Source organism: Heteronotia binoei, unplaced genomic scaffold, assembly GCF_032191835.1.
Source record: "Heteronotia binoei isolate CCM8104 ecotype False Entrance Well unplaced genomic scaffold, APGP_CSIRO_Hbin_v1 ptg001736l, whole genome shotgun sequence".
Taxonomy (NCBI): domain Eukaryota; kingdom Metazoa; phylum Chordata; class Lepidosauria; order Squamata; family Gekkonidae; genus Heteronotia; species Heteronotia binoei.
Window position 1 is genome coordinate 1 of NW_026800379.1, and position 16,253 is coordinate 16,253.

The 16,253-nt window shown below is 52.1% G+C and overlaps 1 protein-coding gene across 1 annotated transcript; it reads left to right on the forward strand.

Moving 5' to 3' along the window:
* Positions 1 to 2,454: 2,454 nt before the first annotated feature.
* Positions 2,455 to 15,908, forward strand: LOC132565802 (high mobility group protein 20A-like). The gene is made up of 3 exons (XM_060230523.1): positions 2,455 to 2,554; positions 6,532 to 6,747; positions 15,267 to 15,908. Exons 1-3 carry the CDS (start codon positions 2,455 to 2,457, stop codon positions 15,401 to 15,403), a joined length of 453 nt encoding a protein of 150 aa, XP_060086506.1. The 3' UTR covers positions 15,404 to 15,908.
* Positions 15,909 to 16,253: the final 345 nt, after the last annotated feature.

A 16,253-nucleotide genomic window follows, 5' to 3' on the forward strand; every position in this document is an offset into this window, starting at 1 on the left:
TGTGAGCAACAAGCCCCCATAGCAGCGCTCACTTCTGGATAACCATGTCAGATTCTGCGGCGCGGCTGCTGCCAACAAGCAATGAATTAACTTGGAGGCAGAGTTGCCCTTGAACGAGCTTCCCCTGGCCAGTGGCAGCAGCCTCTCTTTTGTCTTCCTGGCCCGGATGCTGTTTGGTTGCCCGGTACTTCTGGACTGGGTGCAGGTGGGACAATAAAACTTCGTAGGAGCTGTGCCTTGGCAAAAGCCACTGGGCAGCGCTCCAGAGGTCAGGTTTATTAGAGAACCCTTTTAGCTCCGCTGCGCACCAGCCAGCGAGAAGGACAAATGCCTTTCCCGCTGAGCATCTGTGCAAAGGCGGTGAGATCAAGCTCCCCAGCTCCCCTTGTTGCTTAAGTGACTCCCGCAGAGCGAAAAGACGAGGTGCGAGACGGGAGAGGTGCGAGGACCAGTCCATTATGAATTCCACGTCGCTTTGCTTGTCCATCTGCTGCTCAGAACTGGAGTTCGCTGCCCTTGCAGGAGTGTTCCTCAGAGGTTTTTCTTGCTTTTTTGCACAGAGCAATCCTATGCATATTTGTTCTGAAGCAAAGCCGCAGTGAAGCTCATATCCGGGTAATTGGACTGGAGGCTTTGTTTTTGTTCCTGACGCTTCTCATAGGCACAGTTGAGGAGCCGTCAGGTCCTGCTGAAATTGCCCCGCTTCCTTCATTTGATCTTAGCTACTCCATAGCGCTTTGCATGTTAAGTGCCATCAAGTCACTCGCAACATATTAGTGACTCTATGAATTAAAAAGGCAAAGGTAGTTGTTTTCGACTCTGAGGTGACGTCGCATCACGTTTTCACGGCAGACATTTTACGGGGTGGTTTGCCATCGCCTTCCCCAGTCACCTCGAGCCGGCTACCTGAACCAGCTTCTGCGGGAATCGAACTCAGGTCGTGAGCAGAAGGCTCCGACTGCAGTACTGCAGCTTTACCACTCTGCGCCACGATGCTCTTATTAGGTAGTCCCCTGTGCAAGCGCCAGTCGTTTACGACTCTGGGGTGACTTTGCTTTCACGTTTTCATGGCAGACTTTTTACGGGGTGGTTTGCCATTGCCTTCCCCAGTCATCTAAGCTTTCCCCCAGCAAGCTGTGGACTCATTCTACTGACCTCGGAAGGATGGAAGGCTGAGTCAACCTTCAGCTGGCGACCTGAACCAACCTTCTGTTGGGATCGAACTCAGGTCGTGAGCAGAGAGCTCAGACTGCAGTACTGCAGCTTGCCACTCTGCGCCACGAGGCTCTGTTAATGTCCTCCAAAACACGCTATTGCTCAGGTCTCACAAACTGAGGGCCCTCATGGCTTCCTCGACTGAGTCAATCCATCTCACGTTACGTCTTCCTCTTTTCCTGTTGCCTTCCACTTTTCCTAGCGTTATTGTCTTTTCTAGTGACCCTTGTCTTTTTATGATACGACCAAAGTATGACAATCTCCTTCAACAACATATATGACAATCTCCGTTTAGCGACAGTCCAGGCCTGATAGCACCTGGCTTTTGGCTACCGTGTTGGACTAGATGGGCCATTGGCCTGATCCAACATGGCTTCTCTGATGTTCTTATATGGATCAGAGGTCCATCAGTGGCTATTATCTTCAAGATATAGATGGAACAGTCTGTGTGGGGCAGTGATGCTCTGTCTTCTTGGTGCTTGGGGGGCAACAGCGGGAAGGCTTCTGTAGTTCTGACCCTGCTGGTGGACCTCCTGATGGCCCCTGGGTTTTGGCCACTGTGTGAAATGGAGTATTGGACTGAATGGGTCATTGGCCCGATCCAACATGGCTTCTCTAATGTTCTTATGTCTGAGGCAGTGATTTCTTGGTGCTTGGGGGGGGGGGGGCAAGAGTGGGAAGGCTTCTGGAGTTCTGGCCGTGCTGGTGGACCTCCTGATGGTACCTGGGTTTTGGCCACTGTGTGAAACAGTGTCGGACTGGATGGGCCATTGTCTTGATCCAATATGGCTTCTCTGATGTTCTTATGTCTGGGGCAATTATGTTTTGTATTCTTGGTGCTTGGAGGCAACAGTGGGAGAGCTTCTGGAATTTTAACCGCACTGATGGACCTCCTGATGGCACCTAGGTTTTGGCCACTGTGTGAAACAGTGTCGGACTGGATGGGCCATTGTCTTGATCCAATATGGCTTCTCTGATTTTCTAGATATATTGGGGTGGGGATGGTTTGGGGTTTTGTGCAAGTGCAGTTCAGAGAAGAGCACCCCTTAATATTGATGAAAAATATAGCAACCCAAATCAGTATCTCTTTCTTAGCATCAGAGCCCCTCCTGTACCTCAGACTACCTTGACAACCCACTATGACTTGGTTCTTGGGAAGGTGCTAAGTGACATTCTCACTGTCTGTTCTCATTATTTTGAGTCTATCCATCATTTCACACCAAGAATGCTCAGGATACCATGTTGTTCCTTGTCTGTGCACAGAAGGAAGCCGATACCAAGGAACGGTCTGTGTTCGATATTCCGATCTTCACGGAGGAGTTTCTGAATCACAGTAAAGGTAAGAAAATGAAGATATTTGAAGATATTGGATTTATATCCCGCCCTCCACTCCGAAGAGTCTCAGAGCGGCTCACAATCTCCTTTATCTTCCTCCCCTACAACAGACACCCTGGGAGGTGGGTGGGGCTGAGAGGGCTCTCACAGCAGCTGCCCTTTCAAGGACAACTCTGCATGAGCTATGGCTGACCCAAGGCCATGCTAGCAGGTGCAAGTGGAGGAGTGGGGAATCAAACCCGGTTCTCCCAGATAAGAGTCCGCACACTTAACCACTACACCAAATTGGCTCTCTAGGTAAGCCTAGAATCATAGAGCTGGAAGAGGCCATACAGGCCATCTCTGTAGGAGCCTCACATTAAGCTTCTGTTCAGCTAGAGAGATGGAAGCACAGGGTTCCTAGCTCTCCCACAAGATGGAGAGTCTGCTCCGGTGGTCTGTGGGTGTTGAGACTGCTCTGACCTTCAACACTGGTGCCAGGAGGCCCTCCCCTTGCCCCAGTTTCAGGATCTCTGCCTTCTAGGCAAGGAGAAGAAGATGATATTGGATTTATATCCCGCCCTATACTCTGAATCTCAGAGTCGCAGACCGGTCACAATCTCCTCTACCTTCCCCACCCCGCAACAGACACCCTGTGAGGTGGGTGGGGCTAAGAGAGCTCTCCCAGAAGCTGCCCTTTCAAGGACAACTACAAAACCCATGGCTGACCCAAGGCCATTCCAGCAGGTGCAAGTGGAGGAGCGGGGAATCAAACCCGGGTCTCCCAGATAAGAGCCCGCGCTCTTAACCACTATACTTAACTTTTTGTTGTTGTTCAGTCGCACAGTCAAGTCCGACTCTTTGTGACCCCATGGACAAAGTCACGCCAGGCCCTCCTGTCTTCCACCATCCTCCGAAGTCTGCTCAAATCCATGTTTGTTTCATCAGTAACGCTGTCCAGCCAGCTCCTCTTTGGCCGTCCCCTTCTTCTTTTGCCTTCTGTCTTTCCCAGTATATCAGGGTCTTCTCCAGGGGGTGCTCCCTTCTCATTGGGTGGCCAAAGTCTTTGAGCTTCAACTTCAGCATCTGGCCTTCCGGGGAACAGTCAGGGTTGATTTCCCTTAGGACGGACTGATTTGATCTTCTTGCAGTCCAAGGGACTCTCAAGATTCTTCTCCAGCAACACTTAACCACACTACACTTAACTAACCCAGATAAGAGTCCGCGCACTTAACTGCTACATCAAACTGACTCTTTGGAAGCAGCAAGTGTTGTCCACTTGTGCTATGTTGTCCACTTGTGCTGTACCGTAGTGACACGGCTGCACACTCCTGCCACCAACCGGATCAGTACCAAGAAGGGAGTATCCTTTCACGGCTATGCCTGGGTCAGGATGTTCCGCTGTGGTTCATGCGGGACGAGCAGCCACCTGCGCCTCAGCCATGATAACCTGGCGACTGGATCAGGCCGGATGTCGGTTTAATTAGCCTCTTGTGGAGTCAGGAGGCATTTCAGTAATCGCACAGATGATAATGGACTTCTGGGCAGCGGCGGTAAAAGCGAAGGATGGCAGAGAGCCATTAGCTTGTCTTTGCTCTTCGTCCAAAAAGGTCTCCACCGCGTTCCAGCATATGTTCTTGCACTCAGCTGCTTTGGCCAAAGCACGTTCCAGGCCTTGATCTTTTTTGTTGCGGAGGAACTTGGAACGTGCACTCTTTAACCCAGGGGTGGGCAGACTGTGGCTCAGGAGCCACATGTGGCTCTTTCACACACATTGTGTGGCTCTCGAAGCCCCCACCTTTCCGCTTGGAGAAGCCATTTCTCTCTTTAAATCACTTTTCCAAGCCAAGCCAGCTGGCAGCTTGGAGAATGCGTTGAAAGTTAAAGTGGCTTTCTTTCCACCTCTCCCTTCCTATCTATCGCTTTCCTCCCTTCCTTTGTCCCTTCTTTGTGGCTCTCAAACACCTGTTGTTTATTCTATGTGGCTGTTACGTTAAGCAAGTTTGGCCACCCCTGCTTTAACCTCTTCTGAGGGTGCTGTTCCTGGTATTTCTCAGACTGTTTTGGAAGAACAGGCCTTTCCCAGTTTAGTGGCAAACGGGGGCTTGGTCCACACATGGTGCCAAACCACAGATGGCTACTAACTGTAAGAGTCTTCTCCCTCTCGCCTTCCCTCTCCTTGGACGTGGCCCACAGAGGAGAGATTCCCCGACAAGCCGCAGTTTAGCTCTTCCGTTCGGTCCAGCGCACTGTGGTTTGCATTTCCTCTGCGAACCAAGATCCCAAGCCGGGAATAAACTCTTGATTTGGAAACACGGTTTTTCAGCGCAATTGCGAACCATAACTTGGTGGTTCATAAAGAAGGTTTATGAATGTTTCCTAAATAGATGGCGCTGCACAAGGGGGAGATATGGGGGTATGTAATGTGCAAACCCAAGGATACACCCCACCCAAGATTCATTCCTCTGGCGGAAAACTGTGGTTTGCTGTTGTGTCTGAACAAAAACAGTGTTTCTTGGGACACAAACTACCTTTGTTATAGCTGCCAAAATATTTTCTCACTGGAGGATGCCAGTGTGGTATAGTGGTTAGAGCAGGGGTGGCCAAACTGCGGCTCTGGAGCCATATGCGGTTCTTTTGCTCATATTGCACAGCTCCTAGAAGTTGAGGAGGAATGTAACACAGACTTGTTCTCAAGTAAGTGTGCTTTTAGCATTGGGACCTCAGTCAGCCTCTGGCCACTGACTCATAGTTTGGCGATTATTTTCATCATGTGCAAAGTGGGGAAGGAGGGGGATATAGGCAGGCTTGCAGGCTCTTCTCCTTAGCACAGAAATCTCCCAGAGACCTAGAGTGGGGAAAGAGAGTGCAAGAGCCAAGAGAGCCACTGGAAAGAGGGCCAGAATTAAAGAGGGTGGCACAGGGTTCCCCCTTAGTTTCATAGCTCTTGGAGTAGCTGTATTTACTAACCTTGGTGTCAAGGCGAAAAGAGACTTGTATTGAGGCAAACACTGGTCAGTGATTTATATGGTATGCATTTGTTTGCTTTTCCCACTAGTGCTAAAAAAATAATTCTCTTAACTTTTCCCTATGTTGGTTTTATGGGGACTGTTATTCCCAGCTTTTGTTTTTTAAAAAGTCTCCTTTTAGCATGGTCATGTTTTAAAGTGCACACACATGTATTTTATCTTTCTGTGCAAAGAAAGTATTAAGAGCTTTAATGAAGACACGTGGAATATTTGTTCATGTCTTGCGGCTCTCAAACATTGACGTTTATTCTATGTGGCTCTTACGTGAAAGAAGTTTGGCCACCTGTGGGTTAGACTAATATCAGGAAGATCCAGGTTCAAATCCCCACTCATGCCATGGAAACTCGCTGGGTGACCTTGGGCCAGTCACAGGCCCTCAGCCTTACCCCACCTCACTAGGTTGTAGTGAGGATAAAACAGAGGAGAGGAGAATTTTATGATGTCGCTTTGAGTCCCTACTGGGGAGAAAGGCAAGGCAGAAGTAAAGGAAATTAGCATAACAATTATCAGTTGTCTTTGCATTGCTGCTGTAGGAGGTAAAGGTAGACCCCTGTGCAGGCAACCGGTCGTTTCTGACTCTGGGGTGATGTCACATTGCGACGTTTTCACGGCAGACTTTTTATGAGGTGGTTTGCCATTGCCTTCCCCAGCCCTCTACACTTTCCCCCCAGCAAGCTGGGGACTCCTTTTACTGACCTCGGAAGGATGGAAGTCTGAGTCAACCTGGAGCCGGCTACCTGAACCCAGCTTCCTCCGGGATCGAACTCAGGTTGTGAGCAGAGGGCTCTGACTGCAGGACTGCAGCTTCACCACCCTTTCCCCTTAGGGCTGTAGTAGACCTTGCCCTAAATTGCTGTGGGTTCCTGAGGACCTGATCCCAGCAAAGACTGAAATCTTCCTCACGTCCAGTCACTGGTCTCTTAGAAGGCATGTTTGTTTCCCCCCCCCCCCTTTTCTCTCCGGCGGTCGATAGCGCGGGAAGCCGAACTCCGTCAGCTGCGCAAGTCCAACATGGAGTTTGAGGAAAGGAACGCCGCCCTGCAGAAGCACGTGGAGAGCATGCGCACGGCCGTGGAGAAGCTGGAGGTGGACGTGATCCAGGAGCGCAGCCGCAACACCGTCCTGCAGCAGCATCTGGAAACCCTGCGGCAGGCTCTCACCAGCAGCTTTGCCGGAGTCCCCTTGCCAGGTAAAAAGGACTATTTACGACAGAGAGAGGTCGCATAAACGAATAAACTCACGGCCACAAATGGTTATAGCGACCAGCGATTGCTAAGACCCATATATAGCGATACAATAAAGTGATAGCGGCAAGAACAGACAAATGCATATAGACAAAGCTCTGGAAGAGTGCATTCGCGGAAGATAGCAGAGCGCCAAAGCGCAGGGAGTCGACTCGTAGCTCCTGCTTCGGCAGATCTTCGAGCCGTGGAAAGCTCTGCTCCGTTTTCCTTCAAATCGAATAATCCGCGCCCCACAATTCATACAGCTTCACAGTGAATAACAACCTCTTTCATATAACACTAAGGTAATCTCACAGGGTTTCATGACAGGACATATAGTCTCAACTAACTTCAAACAGGCACCAGCTCAGAAATGGCTCAAGAGTTATTGTATCGCTGCATGGTCTTAGTAATTGGTGGTCACTATAACCATTTGTGGTTGTGTGTTTATTCAGGCAAAAAGGACTGACAGTCCAGTGATTCTCTTCCTGTGTCTTAGCCCTAATGTCCTTTAGAGTAGACAGCCCGCAATTGCTGCATACCTGTTTCGGGAGAGAGAGTGTGTGTGTGTGTATTATTTGACTTGGAAGCACAGAAGGTTTTCTCAGTGTCCCTGTTCCTCCACGTTTCCAGGACAAGGGAGAAATTACTATTCAGATTACAAAGATGATCTGATTCCAGTGGTAACGAGAGAAATAAATTTTACTTACAAAAAGAGAAGCACATCTTACATGACAAAAGTCACGGAGTTGCATTTAACTTATTGTGAATGGATTGGCTTTGGGGAAAAAAGGTTAACTTGCTACGGCTGCAAGCCCAGGTAAGAGAGAGAGAAGAGAGGTCCTATATAAGATGAAACTGAAAGTAAGCGACAGCCAAGGAGGCGGAACATCTAACCAGTGAGAGGGTGGAGCCAACGGCCAAGTGTACCTCAGAGAGAGAGAGAGGAAGAGAGTTATTTCTCTTAACTCTTTCCCTCCCAGATCTTCCTGCATGCATAGTGACAAGATCCAGCAGTTTCTTCTGCTCTGTGTTGGGGCTCATTGACGAGAAAGGGTCGGTTCAAATGCTTTTTGTCCCAGGAGCCAGCTGAGGGGGATTCTCCGAATCTTCTTCGTGGTCTCTGTGCTTCACACTCATGGGATAGTGCGCCTGCGCCGATCCCCGAATCGGTATCTGCAAAAGCCCGGGATTTTTTCGCGCTCGGCGCCACCAGGCATGCGCAGGCGACCCACTGCGCATGCCCACCGGCGCCCGCGCGGCAATCCCGCCAGTTCCTTTCTGACCGCTGCGCTAGAGAGGTTCCCTTTCTGATTCTCCGGTCGGTGAGAGCGATTTTTTTCTCTCGTTCCAGCCCGTTTGGTCTTGTAAATAGTTAGTTAGCTAGTTATTAGTGTTAGTTAGTGATAGTTAGTAAAAAAAAAAAAAAAAAAAAGAAGAACCGTTTTCTTTGTTGTCCGGCGGATCGCCCTTTGGGGTGGTCCGTTTCCGTTTTTACCCCCCTTTTTCGCTCAGGCGTTTCTGAGCAGAAGGAAAAAATTTTCCCGCGCGACCGCTTATGGAAAGTCGCTGGGGGTTTTTTAAGCGCTGCCGGGCTTGTGGGAGGAAGATTGCCCCTCCCGACGGACATTCCCTGTGCCTGCTGTGTTTGGGGGAGGCGCACAGAGTTGAGTCGTGCCCGCACTGCCTTCGGTTCTCGAAACAGACCAGGAAGAACCGTGCGGCTCGATTATCGGCAGCGCTCACCGAATCGGCGCTTCGACCTCATCGACCGATGGAGGTTTCGGCACCGAAGTCGACCGACACCCCGGCACAGGAGCTTGCATCGGCCGATGCTGCTCCGATTCTGACTTTGGAATTGCCGGAAGAGCGTGGCTCCACGAAGCGTCCCCACGAGGGTTCGGTGGATGCGCCCGCTACAAAACGCCGAGAGGACTCGGGGACCCGAGCTCCGAAAAAGGCGAAATCGAAGGAGAAGCGCAAGCGACCCCGCACTCCTTCTCCGTCGGAAGGCGCATCGACGTCGGCAAAACCGCCGAAATCGATTCGGGTCTCTCCGCGCAGGAGCCCAACAGCCCAACAACGCCTGTCGGCGTCGGAGCAGGAGCCGGAAATTGACCTCACCCAACGGTCTTCATCCTCAGGCTCACGGCGTCGGTCGAGCAGCGGATCGACGTCGGGGGTAGACGCTTCGGCACCGGTCGTAGACCCGCCCTTCAAGCCCCGACCCAGACGGGACCTATCCTACACCCCGCAACGCTTCCCAATACCACCATGGGAGCAACGGCGGTGGCAGCCTCCCTACTCCAGATACGAATCCTGTCGGTGGTACCCGGAGGACTACCAAGACTGGGAACAAGCTTCGGAGTTTTCTGCGATGTCGAGGGTCTCGCATCACTCCCGGAAGGCGTCGGCGTCGGTCCCCCCGGATCGACAGCTAGTCCCGGTCGAAGCTCCTCCAAGACTATCGTCGGTACAACTTCAACCGCGAGAGTCGACACCGAGGCTCTCCGAGCATTCCACCCAGCGTGACTCCTCGTCATCGGAGTCGGACAGTGAGATCCCTGATCTGGAACCCTCACCTGGTTCCAACACGGCGGAGGATCTTCCGATCTCGCCGTCGGAAGACCTAAAATCCTATGGCGACCTCGTGAGGCGCATCGCTTCCACCCTCAGACTGCCTGTGACCCAACCGGAACCCGTAGTGGATGACAACGTGTTCGATATAATGCAGAGGAACACGTCCACTGCGGTGGCCCTTCCAGTCACCAAGGTGATTCTTCAGGCCATCAAAGAATCTTGGAAGAAGCCTTCCTCGACACCCGTCTCCTCCAAACGCCTGGACCATATGTACAGGGTTCAGGAGGCAGGTGCTGAATTTCTGTTCACCCACCCACGTCCGAATTCTGTGGTGGTCTCCTCCTCCTCGAAGGCAAGGAAGGTGCACTCCTCCCCACCGGACAAGGAGGGTAGGAAAATCGACGGAATGGGCCGCAAGGTCTATTCAGCGGGGGCACTCGGCATCAAGGTATCTAACTATGCAGCCTGCATGGCTAGGTACCAGTATGCCGTGTGGGAACAGCTTTCCCCCTTCCTCTCTTCACTAAGTGAGGACAAGAAGACGGCGGCAATGAAATTGCAAAAGGAAGGTCTCGCTGTAGCCAGACAGCAACTGGCTGCAGCGAAACATATGGTGGAAGCCTCAGCCAAAGCCATTACATCGGCAGTTTGCATCAGGCGACACTCCTGGCTCAGGTCGACGGCACTGCACCAAGATACCAAGACCTTTATCGAGGACTTACCCTTCGAGGGTGACGGGCTCTTCAGCACTACGACCGACACGGCGCTGCAAGAGTTTGACAAGAGTGTCAAGACATCCAGAAACTTGGGGGTCCAACCTTCCTCCAAGTCTCCGAAGTCAAAACAATGGTCCAAACCTTGGACCAAGAAGCCCTATCAGAAGTTCTCCCCTGAGCAGTGGCGTCCTCGCTCGCAGCAACCTGAACGGCCACCCTACTCCGGCAACGGCAGAAACCGTTATGGGGGCCAGCCTTCTAATAAATCTAAGGGGGCTCGGCCACAGAAGCAGGGGGTTTGACTTCCCGCAAGCACGCGTCATCGCCCCCACTGTCGACCATTCCATTCGCCTACGCCCTTTCCTGCCTGCCTGGGAGTTGATCTCCACAGACAGGTGGGCTCTGTCCATTATTCAAGAGGGCTACAAGATAGAGTTTATCCAGACCCCAAACCAGTCCGTGGTAGTTACCACTCCCCCTTCCCCACCTCTGCTGGCGGAGGTGAGCAACCTCCTACAGAAACAAGCCATAGAGGTTGTTCCACCGGAGACCAGGGTGGGAGGTTTCTACTCCCGCTACTTTCTGGTTCCCAAAAGGGACGGGGGTCTACGGCCTATCATGGACTTGCGGGGTCTGAACAAATTCATTCTATACCAGAAGTTCAGAATGGCTACACTGCAAACGATCCTGCCCCTCATCAATCAGGGGGATTGGATGGTGACCCTGGACCTCAGGGATGCTTACTTTCATGTCAGCATCCATCCCGCGTTCAGGCGTTTCCTACGATTTGCAGTGGGTGCTCGTCACTTCCAATTCAGGGCCCTGCCGTTTGGACTGTCTACTGCTCCTCGGGTGTTCACGAAGCTGATGAGTGTGGTGGCTGCTCATCTTCGCCTTCAGGGAGTCGTTGTTTTTCCGTACATCGACGACTGGCTTCTTGTAGCGAAGTCGAGGGAGAGTCTAACAACCCACATCGCTATCACTCTGCGTCTTCTCGGCACCCTGGGGTTGCAGGTCAACGTGGAGAAGTCTCATCTCACCCCGTCAAAGACAGTTCAATTCATAGGGGCTCTGTTGGACACGGATCAGCACAGAGCGTTTCTTCCCGCTCAGAGAGCAAGGGACATCATGACTCTGGTACAGCTTCTCCAAAGGCGACAGTGGGGCACAGCACAACAGATCCAGCGGATGCTGGGACTGATGGCTGCGACGACGAGCGTGCTGCGCTTTGCAAGACTGCACATGAGGGGCCTACAGCTATGGTTCTTGCGCCATTTTCGCCCCCTCAGAGACTCACCTCGGAAGAGGTTCACCATCCCATCCGAGGCTCTTCAATCCCTGCAATGGTGGGGGTCGGAGAGCAACATCTGCCAAGGGGCTCCCTTTCATCTACCAACCCCTTCCGTGACCATCGCCACCGATGCTTCCATGTGGGGGTGGGGAGCTCATCTGGAGGATTTATGTGTGGGGGGCAAGTGGCCACTGAAACTCGGCCAGTACCACATAAATTACCTGGAACTGCTGGCGGTCCACTTTGCCCTTCGATCCTTCCGCCCTCTGTTAGCGGGGAAGACCGTGGCATTACTGACGGACAACACCACTGCCATGTGTTATATAAACAGGCAGGGAGGGACAGTGTCTCGCAGGCTATGCTCACTGGCATTGGATCTCTGGAGGGAGTGCCTCCAGTGGGACATTTTTGTGAAGGCTACGCATCTGCCTGGGGTCCTCAACGTACAGGCGGACTCTCTCAGCAGGGGTGCAGCGTCCCCACACGAATGGGAACTGCAGTGGAAGTTCCTGGAACCAGTATTCCAACTTTGGGGCTATCCGCAGCTAGATGTTTTCGCCACAGCGTGGAACAAGAAGTGCCCCTTGTTCTGTGCCAGGGGGGGTGCGGACCCGACTTCCCTGGGAGACGGACTCCTTTTTCAGTGGGAGGGTTGGTTCCTGTACATGTTCCCACCCTTACCTCTGCTGACGAGAGTGGTCCACAAGTTAGTGCAAGAGAGACCACGATGCATTCTGGTGACCCCGTGGTGGCCCCGTCAGAGCTGGTTCCCGATTCTGCTCCAGCAGTCGAAGGGGATCTTTTACCAGTTCCCGGCGGAACCGGACCTGTTGTCGGCCCAGGGCGGACATGTGCTCCATCACAACGTGCCGCACCTGAAGCTGACAGCGTGGTTCATCGACCACTAGACTTTTCCACCAGGGTTCAGCATGTGCTCCAGAGTAGCAGGAAACCTTCCACCCGTGCCTCTTATGAGAGGAAGTGGAAGAAGTTCAGTGACTTCATGGCTGACTCTCTTGTGCCACCCAACTCGGTTGGACTCCCGGCAATTTTTGAGTTTCTTTTGTCTTTGATCGATGAGGGGTTAGTTTTTTCCTCCATCAAGGTTTATTTGGCAGCTATTTCTGCCTTCCATGTTTCGGTTGAGGGTTACTCTGTTTTTGCACACCCGCATTCCAAAAGATTTTTAAAGGGCCTGTTCCGGCTTCATCCCCCCTCTAGATCCCCTCCACAGTTGTGGGACCTGACTTTGGTTTTGGACAAGTTAACTCGCCGTCCCTTTGAACCCATGGCAACATGTTCCCTGCAGCTTTTGTCCTGGAAGACTGCATTTTTAGTTGCCATCACGTCAGCACGTCGTGCGGGGGAGCTCACAGCGATGCGGTGTGACTACCCATACCTTGCCTTTAGGGAGGCCGGAGTTTCTTTGGCCCCGGACATTACTTTTCTCCCGAAAGTGGTTTCCCAGTTTCACCTTAACTTAGAAGTTTGGTTACCCACTTTTTACCCTAGTCCGTCCTCGGACGAGGAACGGAGGCTACATGCACTGGATGTTAAGCGTGCCCTCCTATTTTATTTAAACCGTTCAAGGGGTTTTCGTAAGGATAACCAGCTTTTTGTCTCCTACTCTGCCCCCAAGTTAGGGTCCAAGATTTCGTCTCAAAGACTTTCCAAGTGGCTTACTGAGACGATCAAACTTTGTTATCTGTTGGCTAAAAAGCCGTTACCTGGACCTGTGCGTGGACACTCCACTAGGGCGATGGCCACGTCGGTGGCATTCCTGAAAGGTGTGTCCCTTTCTGATGTCTGCAAGGCGGCTACCTGGTCTTCTCCGCATGCCTTCATGAAGCACTACGCGCTGGACGTGCATGCTCAGCAGAGGACTCGGTTGGGAGCTGCGGTGCTACAGGCTGTGTCTTCAGGCTGACCGTCTTCCCGCCTCCAGGTATGCTTTGCTTGCTAATCTCCCATGAGTGTGAAGCACAGAGACCACGAAGAAGATAGACAGGTTGCTTACCTGTAACTGTAGATCTTCGAGTGGTCATCTGTGCATTCACACTACCCGCCCTCCTTCCCCGCTGCTGACGGTCTCTCTCTCTCCAGAAAGGGGCTTTCAGCGGTCAGGGAGGAACTGGCGGGATTGCCGCGCGGGCGCCAGTGGGCATGCGCAGTGGGTCGCCTGCGCATGCCTGGTGGCGCCGAGCGCGAAAAAATCCCGGGCTTTTGCAGATACCGATTCGGGGATCGGCGCAGGCGCACTATCCCATGAGTGTGAATGCACAGATGACCACTCGAAGATCTACAGTTACAGGTAAGCAACCTGTCTTTCCCTTCCCTTGCGCTCGGCTCACCCATCAACCCCTTTCCACATTCATAGCAAACCACGGTCTGCTGTTGCCCACAACCCATGACTTATTCTCAAGGGTGGAATTCTAGCAGGAGCTCCTTTGCCTATTAGGCCACACGCCTCTGATGTAGCCAATCCTCCAAGAACTTACAAGGCTCTTTTTTTTGTAAGCTCCTGGAGGATTGGCTACATCAGGGGTGCGTGGCCTAATATGCAAAGGAGCTCCTGCTAGAATCCCACCCCTGCTTATTTGCTGCCGGAAACAACCCCTAGGATCAAACATAGGTTGTAGCTTTGGGCACGACAAACTTTGGTTTGATGCTGATATTTTTCAGGAGGAGAAGAGGAAGAGTATTGGACAATTATGAGGAAAAAAGGACTCCAGCCTGAGAATTCCCCACCCCACCCCCAAGTTGTTCACATAATGGCAGACGGAGGTGTGTTATGTCTGAACCACTGAGTTACTGGGCAGGTTTTCTTGCCCAGTAACATGATCTGTTTTCTTAAGTGGGGGGGTACTCATTTCCTCCCTGAGCTGAAGACCTTCGAGATCTGGGACAGGCATGCTATACAGGATTTATTTTGCTTATGTCCAGCCCACTTAAGTCCCTGAGAACTCGAGGCAGATTACAGAGCAAGGAAAATGATTAAAAATGCAGTACTGCATAAGATACCAAATGAATGATCCCCAACCTTTTTAAGCCTGTGGACACATTTAGAATGCTGACACAGTGCAGTGGGCACAGCCGTAAAATGGCCGCCGCAAAATGGCTGCTGCAGGAGGCGGAGCCAGCCACAAAATGGCTGCCGCAGCTTCCCTTCAGTCACACATTGAAGATCCTTGTGCTGCGGTGGCGGCAGCTGCCAATGCCAAACCAGTGTTTTACAAACCTGCACAGCCAATGAAACTTCCAACAGTCAATCGGAGCCAAAGCTCCACCTGGTCCCACCCACTTTCTAAAAACCCTTGGCAGGCACCAGGAAAGGTGTTGGTCGGCACCATCATGTCCATGGGCACCAGGTTGGGGACCTCGTGCTAGGAGTACAAAATCTGACGACAATGCGAGCAGCAAACTGCCTACAGCTAAGGTATAGCTTGAGCAATGTAGAATGTGAGGTTAGCAATGCAAGGCACAGAGCCCAGGCGATGCCTACAATAAGAAATGTTACCGAGAATAACCACTGCAGTGGACTACAGTTCTATGTGATGGTCTCCTTCCTGACTGGGAACCCTTCACGGTAGATCTGTGTGTATGCTGAAATAGGGGTGGAGCAGCCGCCTAGGGGATGCCGTTTAGACCACAAGCAAAGCCGCAGGGTTCCTCACCAATCTGGCAATGGGCGGGTCCCACCGACGGCTCCCGAGTTTGCGTGGGGCGATCCACGTCGCCGCGTTCGCGCCCAGCAAACGTCTTGAGCCGCCTCCGCTGACGAGAATCGCTTTGCGAATCCAACCGTTTACCTTCTTTTTTGTTTCCGTCTCGTAGCGCCAAGCGATGCCGGCTGTTGTCGCCGCGCTTAACTCAGCATGCTGTTCTCTGTTTCCTGCAGGAAGTGGCGAGACCCCCACAATGGACACTATTGATTCCTATATGAATAGACTGCACAGTATTATTCTGGGAAACCCTCAGGAGAACGAGACCCTCATAGCCACAGTCCGAGAGGTTGTAAACCGCCTCGAACGCTAGCGAGCCCTTCCTCTCTTACGTCACGCTTGCTGGGGCCGAGAGGGGAGAAGTCGCTGACCTCTGAAACGAGCGGTTTGGCTCTCTTAGTCAGATTTCAGATCCCCGGGGACTGGATTTCGGGTGTCAATCTTCCACATTTTGGGTGAAATTGGACCGAGCGCGGCAATTCCATGGCAGCAACCATACACTCGCCGCGCACACAAAGGTATTTCTGATATTGCGACGATGTGTAATTTTCACAGCTGTATTTCCCTCCAAAAAGGACACTTTTAGCGTCGCAGTTGGTATTTAAAAGGGAGAACAAATCCGGTCTTCCCACATTCCTGCCAGCAGTGATCATCCACGCTTGTGTTCCAAGCAGAACTGAAGCGGCTCTACTCTCCCCCCCCCTTCCCGTTTCCCAGTTGAAAGCCCTACCCCGCATTATTTGTTCCAAATGCACACGGCTGATGCTTGCACCCCACGTTTTGGAATTTGCCTTTATAAAATCAAACGGTTGTTTTAACTTGGTGTGTTCAAGTCCATTTTCTCTTCAGGAAGCCCGGCATCCTCCACGACTCTGGGCCCGACCTTTCAGGATAATTGTGCGGTGCAATTAATTGCCTGTCCCCCCCCCCCCACACGTCATGATGTAGCTGAAGCCGAAAGGCAGTTTTCCTTCCCAAGAGCAGCCAGATGGAACCAGCCAGAGTTCTAAGACAGCCAGTCCCCCCCTCAGAAGAATAAAGCAACAGCGTCGACTGCGGCTATTTGATGGAGAACAGCTTGCGGACGCAGAACCGGGATTTTTCTTTTCCCAGACAGCTCATCCACCTCCTCATTTTAGGAGAGCATTTTCTCTTAGCACCAC